Below are 11,007 nucleotides of genomic sequence, written 5' to 3'. Positions count from 1 at the left end.
TCAGACACCTGTTCGCCTGAGCCCTCTTCAGATGAACTTCCCTCCACTGTTGCAAGTAGTCTCTCAATCCCACTGGTGCTTACTCTTGGTTGGCTTTCAGCTGACACTGGAATGGGTTTCTCAGTACTGGAAAGTGATGATGCTGCAGTTGCAGTGGGTACTGTAGGTGCACTTGTTTCATGAGTGGTTGTCACTATCGGAGGTTCAGTTTGGGGCACAGAGATCGCACTCGTTACTAAAATCAAAGATTCACTGGTTACCTCAGTGGTGGTCTCATCAAAACCTTTGGCATCAATGGGTGTTTGAACTGACAATGATGGTGTTTCAGGACTCAGGGATGAGCCACCTAAAAAGGGAACAGATTCCACCATTGGTGGCAGACTGCCGATAATATCATCTACAAACTCTGACTCACTTGTTGCTATTACTGTGGGCATGCTTGTGGACACACTTGCTGAGCTTGTAGCTACCTCAGGTGAGATTGGCGATACAGACGGTAGTTTCGGAATAGATGAAATTTCTTGCTCATCGGTTGTTATGGAAAAGATTTCCTTTGGCTCTGCAGTGCTATAGGAAATTACTGTATCTGTCACAGAGGAGTGCGTTTGGATTTGGAAACCAGAGCCCTCTTCAAGTGAAGAACTTTTCCCAGTTCTGACAGTGACAGGTGTTAAGATTGTTTCTGTCTGCACGGTGACAGTAATTTCCTTAACAGTACTAAACAATGAGGAGGCTGACGGTGTGACTGTGTCACTGATCATCTCAGTCACCTGTTCACCAGAGCTCTCTGCAGCTGAACTTCCCTCCTTTGCGGATGGTAGTCTGTCAGTCCAGCTGGGACCAATACTTGGTTGGCTTTCCTCAGACACTGGAATGGATTTCTCAGTACTGTAGAGTGATGATGCTGCACTTGAAGCCGGTGTGGAAGGCACGTGTGTTTGATGTGGGGTTGTGACTGCTGGAGCTTGAGTGTGGGACACAGAGGTCATAGTTGATACCATACTCAATGATTCTCTAGTTACATCAGTGGTCTCTCCAGAACCTTCAACATCAATAGCTGTTTGAACTAAAAATGATTGTGTTTCAGGGCTCAAAGCCGGGCGACTTGAAAAAGGAAGAGATTCTACCATGGGAGTCTGACTGCTGATATCATCCACAGCATCTGACGAAGATATAATAGTGGGCATTCTTGGAGAAAGACTTATTGAACTTGTTACGACCTTAGGAGAAATTGAGGATACCAAAGGTTCTGCTGTAATAGATGAATGTTCTTTCTCATATGTTGCTGAAGAATAGATTTCTTTTGGTTCTGCAGTGCTATGCGCAAAGATTGTTTCAGTCATTGCAGAGATCTGAGTGAAAGTGTCAAGGGTTTGGAGACCAGAGCCCTCCTCAAATATAGAACTTTGCTCTGTCCTGTCAGTGACATATTTTACTGGTGAAGTCTCTGTTAGTTTTGTGACAGCGCCTTCCTTTTCAGAAAGTCGAACAGGTGTCTGTGTGGGGGAGGAGGCTGTTGGTTTTGCAAGGTCTGTGCTGATCATTTCAGTCAGCTGTTCCGCTGATCTCTCTTCAGGTAAACTTCCCTCCACTGTGGTTGCTTGTCTCTCAGTCCCACTGGTACTTGAAGTCGGTTGGCTTTCTTCAGACACTGGAATGGGTTTCTCAGTGCTGTAAAGTGATGATGCTGCAGTAACAGCTGGAGCTTGAGTGTAGGACACAGAGGCAGCAATTGTAATGAAAGTCATTGATTCACTAGTTAAATCAGTGGTGCTCTCTCCAGAACCTTCAGAATCAATCGCTGTTTGAACTGGCAATGACTGTGTTTCGGGGCTCAGGGTTGGGCCGCTTGAAGAGGAAAAAGATTCCACTATGGAGGACTGACTGCTTATAATTCCATCCATGAATTCGGACTCATTTGTTGTAATAGAGGGCATTCTTGTAGAAATAATCACAGAGCTTGTCATTTCCTCAGGCGAAATTGACGATACTGACGGTCGTGCTGGCCCAGATGAAATTTCTTCTGCATCCGTTTTTACAAAAGTAATTTCCTTTGGTTCTGCAGTGCTATAGACAATGACTGTATCTGTCTCTGAAGAGGTCTGAGTGAAAGCATCAAGGGTTTGGAGACCGGAGCCCTCCTCAAATGCAGAACTTTCCCCTATCTTTTCAGAGACATGTTCTATTGGGGACATCTCCGTCTCTTTCGTGACAACAGTTTCTGTTTCAAAAGGCAGAGCTGATGTTGTTTTCTCTGTGCTGAACAATGAGGAGCCTGTTGGTGATGCAATGTCCTTCCTGATCATCTCAGTCACCTGCTCACCTGAGCCGTCTTCAGCTGAACTTCCCTCCACTGTGGATAGTAGTCTCTCAATCCCAGTGGTACTTAAACTAAGTTGGCTTTCAGATGGTACTGTAATGGCTTTCTCAGTACTGAAGAGTGATGATGCTGCAGTTACAGCTGGCTGTGAAGGTGCACTTGTTCCATGAGAAGTTGGAACTGCTGGAGCTTGAGTATAGGAAACAGAGGCCATAGTTGTTATCAGATTGAAGGATTCATTGGTGTCTACAGTGGTGATCTCTCCAGAACCTTCAGCATCAACAGATGTTTGAACTGATTGTGTTTGAGTTTGAGGGTTCAGTGTTAGGCCACTTTCAATGGTCTCGGGTGTCACTGACAGGACTTCAAGGGTTTGGAGACCGGAGCCCTCCTCAAATGTAGAACTTGGCTCTGTCCATTTGGTGACAGGTTTAAGTGGGAATGTCTCCATTAGCTTAGTGACAGCAATTTCTTTTTCAGAAAAAGGGACTGTTGTTGGTTTCTCTGTGCTAAACAATGAGGACACTGTTGGTGATGCTATGTCTTTGCTGATCATCTCACCTGAACCCGCTTCAGGTAAACTTCCCTCCACTGTGGTTGCTTGTCTCTCAGTCCCACTAGTACTTGAAGTCGGTTGGCTTTCTTCAGACACTGGAATGGGTTTCTCAGTGCTGTGAAGTGATGATGCTGCAGTAACAGCTGGAGCTTGAGTGTAGGACACAGAGGCAGCAATTGTAATGAGAGTCATTGATTCACTAGTTACATCAGTGGTGGTCTCTCCAGAACCTTCAGAATCAATCGCTGTTTGAATTGGCAATGACTGTGTTTCGGGGCTAAGGGTTGGGCCGCTTGAAGAGGAAAAAGATTCCACAATGGAGGACTGACTGCTTATAATTTCATCCATGAATTCGGACTCACTTGTTGTAATAGTGGGCATTCTTGTAGAAATAATCACAGAGCTTGTCATTTCCTCAGGCGAAATTGACGATACTGACGGTTGTGCTGGCCCAGTTGAAATTTCTTCTGCATCCGTTTTTACAAAAGTGATTTCCTTTGGTTCTGCAGTGCTATAGACAATGACTGTATCTGTGTCTGAAGAGGTCTGAGTGAAAGCATCAAGGGTTTGGAGACCGGAGCCCTCCTCAAATGCAGAACTTTCCCCTATCTTTTCAGAGACATGTTCTATTGGGGACATCTCCGTCTCTTTCGTGACAACAGTTTCTGTTTCAAAAGGCAGAGCTGATGTTGTTTTCTCTGTGCTGAACAATGAGGAGCCTGTTGGTGATGCAATGTCCTTCCTGATCATCTCAGTCACCTGCTCACCTGAGCCGTCTTCAGCTGAACTTCCCTCCACTGTGGATAGTAGTCTCTCAATCCCAGTGGTACTTAAACTAAGTTGGCTTTCAGATGGTACTGTAATGGCTTTCTCAGTACTGAAGAGTGATGATGCTGCAGTTACAGCTGGCTGTGAAGGTGCACTTGTTCCATGAGAAGTTGGAACTGCTGGAGCTAGAGTATAGGAAACAGAGGCCATAGTTGTTATCAGATTGAAGGATTCATTGGTGTCTACAGTGGTGGTCTCTCCAGAACCTTCAGCATCAACAGATGTTTGAACTGATTGTGTTTGAGTTTGAGGGTTCAGTGTTAGGTCACTTTCAATGGTCTCGGGTGTCACTGACAGGACTTCAAGGGTTTGGAGACCAGAGCCCTCCTCAAATGTAGAACTTGGCTCTGTCCATTTGGTGACAGGTTTAAGTGGGAATGTCTCCGTTAGCTTAGTGACAGCAATTTCTTTTTCAGAAAAAGGGACTGTTGTTGGTTTCTCTGTGCTAAACAATGAGGACACTGTTGGTGATGCTATGTCTTTGCTGATCATCTCACCTGAACCCGCTTCAGGTAAACTTCCCTCCACTGTGGTTGCTTGTCTCTCAGTCCCACTGGTACTTGAAGTCGGTTGGCTTTCTTCAGACACTGGAATGGGTTTCTCAGTGCTGTAAAGTGATGATGCTGCAGTAACAGCTGGAGCTTGAGTGTAGGACACAGAGGCAGCAATTGTAATGAGAGTCATTGATTCACTAGTTACATCAGTGGTGGTCTCTCCAGAACCTTCAGAATCAATCGCTGTTTGAACTGGCAATGACTGTGTTTCGGGGCTCAGGGTTGGACCGCTTGAAGAGGAAAAAGATTCCACAATGGAGGACTGACTGCTTATAATTCCATCCATGAATTCGGACTCACTTGTTGTAATAGTGGGCATTCTTGTAGAAATAATCACAGAGCTTGTCATTTCCTCAGGCGAAATTGATGATACTGACGGTTGTGCTGGCCCAGTTGAAATTTCTTCTGCATCCGTTTTTACAAAAGTAATTTCCTTTGGTTCTGCAGTGCTATAGACAATGACTGTATCTGTCTCTGAAGAGGTCTGAGTGAAAGCATCAAGGGTCTGGAGACCGGAGCCCTCCTCAAATGCAGAACTTTCGCCTATCTTTTCAGAGACATGTTCTATTGGGGACATCTCCGTCTCTTTCGTGACAACAGTTTCTGTTTCAAAAGGCAGAGCTGATGTTGTTTTCTCTGTACTGAACAATGAGGAGCCTGTTGGTGATGCAATGTCCTTCCTGATCATCTCAGTCACCTGCTCACCTGAGCCGTCTTCAGCTGAACTTCCCTCCACTGTGGATAGTAGTCTCTCAATCCCAGTGGTACTTAAACTAAGTTGGCTTTCAGATGGTACTGTAATGGCTTTCTCAGTACTGAAGAGTGATGATGCTGCAGTTACAGCTGGCTGTGAAGGTGCACTTGTTCCATGAGAAGTTGGAACTGCTGGAGCTAGAGTATAGGAAACAGAGGCCATAGTTGTTATCAGATTGAAGGATTCATTGGTGTCTACAGTGGTGGTCTCTCCAGAACCTTCAGCATCAACAGATGTTTGAACTGATTGTGTTTGAGTTTGAGGGTTCAGTGTTAGGCCACTTTCAATGGTCTCGGGTGTCACTGACAGGACTTCAAGGGTTTGGAGACCGGAGCCCTCCTCAAATGTAGAACTTGGCTCTGTCCATTTGGTGACAGGTTTAAGTGGGAATGTCTCCATTAGCTTAGTGACAGCAATTTCTTTTTCAGAAAAAGGGACTGTTGTTGGTTTCTCTGTGCTAAACAATGAGGACACTGTTGGTGATGCTATGTCTTTGCTGATCATCTCACCTGAACCCGCTTCAGGTAAACTTCCCTCCACTGTGGTTGCTTGTCTCTCAGTCCCACTAGTACTTGAAGTCGGTTGGCTTTCTTCAGACACTAGAATGGGTTTCTCAGTGCTGTAAAGTGATGATGCTGCAGTAACAGCTGGAGCTTGAGTGTAGGACACAGAGGCAGCAATTGTAATGAGAGTCATTGATTCACTAGTTACATCAGTGGTGGTCTCTCCAGAACCTTCAGAATCAATCGCTGTTTGAATTGGCAATGACTGTGTTTCGGGGCTAAGGGTTGGGCCGCTTGAAGAGGAAAAAGATTCCACAATGGAGGACTGACTGCTTATAATTCCATCCATGAATTCGGACTCACTTGTTGTAATAGTGGGCATTCTTGTAGAAATAATCACAGAGCTTGTCATTTCCTCAGGCGAAATTGACGATACTGACGGTTGTGCTGGCCCAGTTGAAATTTCTTCTGCATCCGTTTTTACAAAAGTGATTTCCTTTGGTTCTGCAGTGCTATAGATAATGACTGTATCTGTGTCTGAAGAGGTCTGAGTGAAAGCATCAAGGGTTTGGAGACCGGAGCCCTCCTCAAATGCAGAACTTTCCCCTATCTTTTCAGAGACATGTTCTATTGGGGACATCTCCGTCTCTTTTGTGACAACAGTTTCTGTTTCAAAAGGCAGAGCTGATGTTGTTTTCTCTGTACTGAACAATGAGGAGCCTGTTGGTGATGCAATGTCCTTCCTGATCATCTCAGTCACCTGCTCACCTGAGCCGTCTTCAGCTGAACTTCCCTCCACTGTGGATAGTAGTCTCTCAATCCCAGTGGTACTTAAACTAAGTTGGCTTTCAGATGGTACTGTAATGGCTTTCTCAGTACTGAAGAGTGATGATGCTGCAGTTACAGCTGGCTGTGAAGGTGCACTTGTTCCATGAGAAGTTGGAACTGCTGGAGCTAGAGTATAGGAAACAGAGGCCATAGTTGTTATCAGATTGAAGGATTCATTGGTGTCTACAGTGGTGGTCTCTCCAGAACCTTCAGCATCAACAGTTGTTTGATCTAACAGTGATTGTGCTTCAGGGCTCAGAATTGGGCCACTTAAAGAAGGAAGAGATTCCACCATGACAGGCTGACTGCTTAAAACATCATCGACAGAGTCCGTTACACTGGCTGCCATGAAAGTAGGCAGTATAGTTGAAAAACTTTCTGAACTTGTTAGCACCTCAGGAGAGGTTGAAGGTGCTGATGATTCAGCTTTAAGAGATGGAAGATCCTTCTCATTTATTTTAAAATCATCCATTGTTACAGAAGAGATTTCTTTTGTTTCTGCAGTGCTATGGGCACCACCTGTATATGCCACTGTGGAGGTCTGAGTAAAAGCAATGGGGGTTTGGAAACCGGAGCCCTCCTCAAATGTAGAACTTGGCTCTGTCCATTCAGTGACAGGTTTAAGTGGCAATGTCTCTGTTAGTTTGGTGACAATTTCTTTTTCGGAAAGAGGAACTGATGTTGGCTTCTCTGTTGTAAACAATGAGGATGTCGTTGGTCGTTCAGTGTCTTTGTTGATCATCTCAGTCACTTGTTCACCCAAGCCCTCTTCAGCTGAACTTTCCTTTATTGTGGCTGGTTGTACAACAGTCCCACTGGTACTCTCAGTCAGTTGGCTTTCTTCTGATACTGATTGCTCAGTACTGAAGAGTGATGATTCTGTGGTTGCAGCTGGCTGTAAAAATAGACTTGTTCCATGAGAGGTTATAACGGCTGGCGGTTCAGTATGGGAAATAGAGATTGCACTTGTTACTAAAATCAAAGATTCACTAGTTAAATCAGTGTTGGACTCTCCAGATCCTTCAGCATTCACAAATGTTTGAAATGCCACTGTCTGTGGTTCAGGGCTCAGGGTTAAGCCACTTGAAATAGGAACAGATCCCACCGTGGCAGGCACACTGCTGATACCTTCAATGGATTCTGGAACACTGGATGCTAAAATCATGGGCATTCTTGGAGAGACAGGAACTGTACTTGCGACTGCGTCAGAAGAGATTGAGGATACTGAGGTTTCTGCTGGAGCAGAGGAAATTTCTTGATCATCCGTTGTTACAGGGGAGATGTCTTTTGGTGCTACAGTGCTATAGGCAATGATTGCATCTGTCACTGAGAAGGTTGGAGTGAAAGCATCAAAGGATTGGAGACTGGAGCCTTGGTCAAATATAGAACTCTGTTGGGTGACAGCACTTTCCTTTTCAGAAAGTGGAGCTGATGTTGGTTTCTCTGTGCTAAACAATGAAGAGGCTGTTGGTGCTGCAGTGTCTTCACGTATTATCTCAGTCACCTGCTCACCTAAGCCATCTTCAGCTGAACCTCTCTCCACTGTGGATGGTAGTCTCTCAGTCCCACTTGTACTTTCTAGTTTGGTGACATCAATTTCTTTTTCGGAAAAAGGAACTAATGTTGGTTTCTCTGTTGTAAACAATGAGGATGTTGTTGATGGTGCAGTGTCTTTGTTGATCATCTCTGTCACTTGTTCACCCGAGCCCTCTTCAGCTGAACTTTCCTTCATTGTGGCCGGTTGTCCAACAGTCCCACCGGTACTGGTACTCTCACTCAGTTGGCTTTCTTCTGAAACTGAAATGGATTTCTCTGTGCTGTAGAGTGATGATGTTGCATTTACAGCTGGTTCTGAAGTTACACTAGTTTGATGTGAAGTAGCCACGGTATGAGATTGAGAATGAGACACAGAGGCCATAGTTGTTGCCAAAATTAAAGATTCACTAGTGACATCAGCAGTGGTCTCTCCAGATCCTTCAGCATCAATGGGTATTTGAACTGACAATGATTGTGTTACAGGGCTCAGGGATGGGCCACCTGAAAAGGGAACAGATTCCACCATTGCTGGCTGACTGCTGATAATGTCATCCATAAAATCTGATATACTTGTTGCTAATATAGTTGGCATTCTTGTAGAAACACTTCCTGTGTTTGTTACTTCCTCAAGAGAGATTGAGGATACTGACTGTTCCATTGGAATAAATGTAATTTCTTGCTCATCCGTATTTACCAAAGAGATTGCTTTTGGTTCTGCAGTGCTATGGGCAGTAACTTTATCTGTCACTGGGGAGGTGTGTATAAAGGTTTCAAGGGTTGGGGGACCAGAGCCCTCTTCAATTGAAAGACTTTGCTCTTCTCTGCTGATGACATGCTCTGTAGAGATTTTGTCTGTCTGCATGGAGACAGCAATTACCTTGTCAGAAAGTGGAACTGATGTTGGTTTCTCTGTGCTAAACAATGAGGACGCTGTCGATGCAACTGTGTTTTCGCTGATCATCTCAGTCAACTGTTGACTTGAACTTTCTTCAGCCGTACTTCCTTTCACTGTATCATCTGATACAGGAGTGGGTTTCTCAGTACTGTAGAGTGATGATGCTGCAGTCACAGCTGGTTTGGAAGATTCAACTGTTTCATGTAAAAGTGTGACTGCTGGAGCTTGAGTGTGGGACACAGAGGTCATAGTTGATACCATACTCAATGATTCTCTAGTTACATCAGTGGTCTCTCCAGAACCTTCAACATCAATAGCTGTTTGAACTAAAAATGATTGTGTTTCAGGGCTCAAAGTGGGGCGACTTGAAAAAGGAAGAGATTCTACCATGGGAGTCTGACTGCTGATATCATCCACAGCATCTGACGAAGTGGCCATTGTCGTTATGAGAATCAAGGATTCACTAGTTGGATCAGGTATGGTCTCTCCAGACCCGTCAGCATCGACAGCTGTTTGAACTGACAATGATTGTGTTTCGGGGCTCAGGGTTGAAGAAGGAAAATAGTCCACCATGCCAGTCTGACTGCTGATCATATTCTCCACAGAATCTGTAACACTTGTTGATGTAACAGTGGACATTCTTGGAGGGAGATTTACTGAGCTTGTTACCACCTCAGGAGAAATAGACGATACCAATCGCTCTGCTGGACTGGATGAAATTTCTCGCTCATCTGTTTCTTCAGAGGAGATTTTGTATGATTCTGCAGTGCTATGTGCAGACACTGTATCTGTCACTGAGGAGATCTGACTGAAAGAGTCAAGGGCTTGGAGACCAGAGCCCTCTTCAAACAAAGAACTCAGTTCTGTCCGTTCACTGACAGGTTTGAGAGGTGATGTCTCTGTCTGTTTTGTGAAAGCACTTTCCTTTCCAGACAGTGCAACTGATGTTTGTTTCTCTGTGCTTGACAATGAGGAGGCTGTTGGTGCAACAGTGTATTTGCTTATTTTCTCAGTCATGTGTTCACCTGAATCTTGTTCAGCAGAATTGTCATCCACATTCGCTATTCGTCTGTCAGTCCCACTGGGACTTACACTCGCTTGGCTTTCTTCTGACACTGGAATCGGTTTCTCGGTACTGTAAAGTGATGAAGCTGCAGTAACAGTTGGTACTGAAGATACACTTGTTTCACGTGGGGTTGTCACTATTGGAGGTTGAGTATGGGAAACAGAGGCTATAGTTGTTACCAGATCGAAGGATTCACTAGTGTCAACCATGGTGGTCTCTCCAGAAGTTTCAGCATTCACCACAGTTTGAACTGACAGTGTTTGAGTTTCAGGGCTGAGGGTTTTTTCACTTACAAAGGTCTCATTGAAAGCATCAAGAGTTTGTAGACCAGATCCCTCCTCAAATGTAGAACTCAGCTCTCTCCATTCAGTGACAGGCTTAAGTGGCGATGTCTCTGTGAGTTTGGTTACAGTCATTTCTTTTTCAGAAAGAGGAGCTGGTGTTGGCTTCTCTGTGCTGAACAATGAGGACACTGTTGGTGATGAAGTGTCTTTGCTGATCATCTCAGTCATCAGCTCACCTGAGCCCTCTTCAGCTGAAGTTTCAGTCACTGTGGCCGGTTGTCCAACAGCCCCACTGGTTCCCACAGTCCATTGGTTTTCTTCTGATAATGTAATCAGTTGCTCAGTGCTGTACAGTGATGTTGCTGCAGTGAGTGCTGGTTCTGAAGGTGCAAGTGTTTCATGTGAAATTATCAATGATGGAGCTGGAGTGTGGGGCACAGAAGCCATAGTTATTACAGATCTCAACGATTCATTAGTTAAATCAGTGGTGGACTTTCCAGAACCTTCAGCATCAACAGTTGTTAGATCTAACAGTGATTGTGCTTCAGGGCTCAGAGTCTGGCCACTTAAAGAAGGAAGAGATTCCACCATGACAGGCTGACTGCTTAAAACATCATCCACAGAGTCTGTTACACTGGCTGCAATGAAAGTAGGCAGTATAGTTGAAAAACTTTCTGAACTTGTTAGCACCTCAGGAGAGATTGATGATGTTGATGGTTCAGCTTTAAAAGATGAAAGTTCATTCTCATCCACTTCAAAATCATCCTTTGCTACAGAAGACATTTCTTTTGGTTCCGCAGTACTATGGACAAGGACTTTATCTGTCACTGAGGAGGTGTGAGTGAAAATGTCAAGGGATTGGAGACCGGAGCCTTCGTCAACT

The 11,007-nt window shown here is 44.7% G+C and overlaps 1 protein-coding gene across 1 annotated transcript; it reads right to left on the bottom strand.

The window, feature by feature from the left end:
* Positions 1–324: 324 nt before the first annotated feature.
* On the bottom strand, positions 325–10,954 carry LOC142881084 (uncharacterized). The gene is made up of 3 exons (XM_076015133.1): positions 7,919–10,954; positions 739–6,979; positions 325–346 (listed from the first exon to the last, which is right to left on the bottom strand). Exons 1-3 carry the CDS (start codon positions 10,905–10,907, stop codon positions 325–327), a joined length of 9,252 nt encoding a protein of 3,083 aa, XP_075871248.1. The 5' UTR covers positions 10,908–10,954.
* Between the last annotated feature and the right edge of the window lie 53 nt (positions 10,955–11,007).

The sequence above is a fragment of the Nelusetta ayraudi genome, unplaced genomic scaffold (genome assembly GCF_046127955.1).
Source record: "Nelusetta ayraudi isolate G7.1 ecotype Tasmania unplaced genomic scaffold, CSIRO-AGI_Nayr_v1 ptg000181l, whole genome shotgun sequence".
NCBI lineage: Eukaryota > Metazoa > Chordata > Actinopteri > Tetraodontiformes > Monacanthidae > Nelusetta > Nelusetta ayraudi.
The sequence above is the reverse complement of the archived record's forward strand: the minus strand, read 5'-3'. Positions and strand labels throughout refer to the sequence as shown.

Bases quoted from the DNA above. Each gene is read 5' to 3' on its own strand.
- LOC142881084 (XM_076015133.1), bottom strand. From the start codon at position 10,907: ATGTCTTCTGTAGCAAAGGATGATTTTGAAGTGGATGAGAATGAACTT. The intron at 6,980-7,918 runs GTACAAGTGGGA...CCAAACTAACAG, and splicing joins TGATGTCACCAAACTAGAAA to AGACATTGCCACTTAAACCT. The intron at 347-738 runs GTCAGCCTCCTC...TTCCCTTTTTAG, and splicing joins ATCAGTGACACAGTCACACC to GTGGCTCATCCCTGAGTCCT.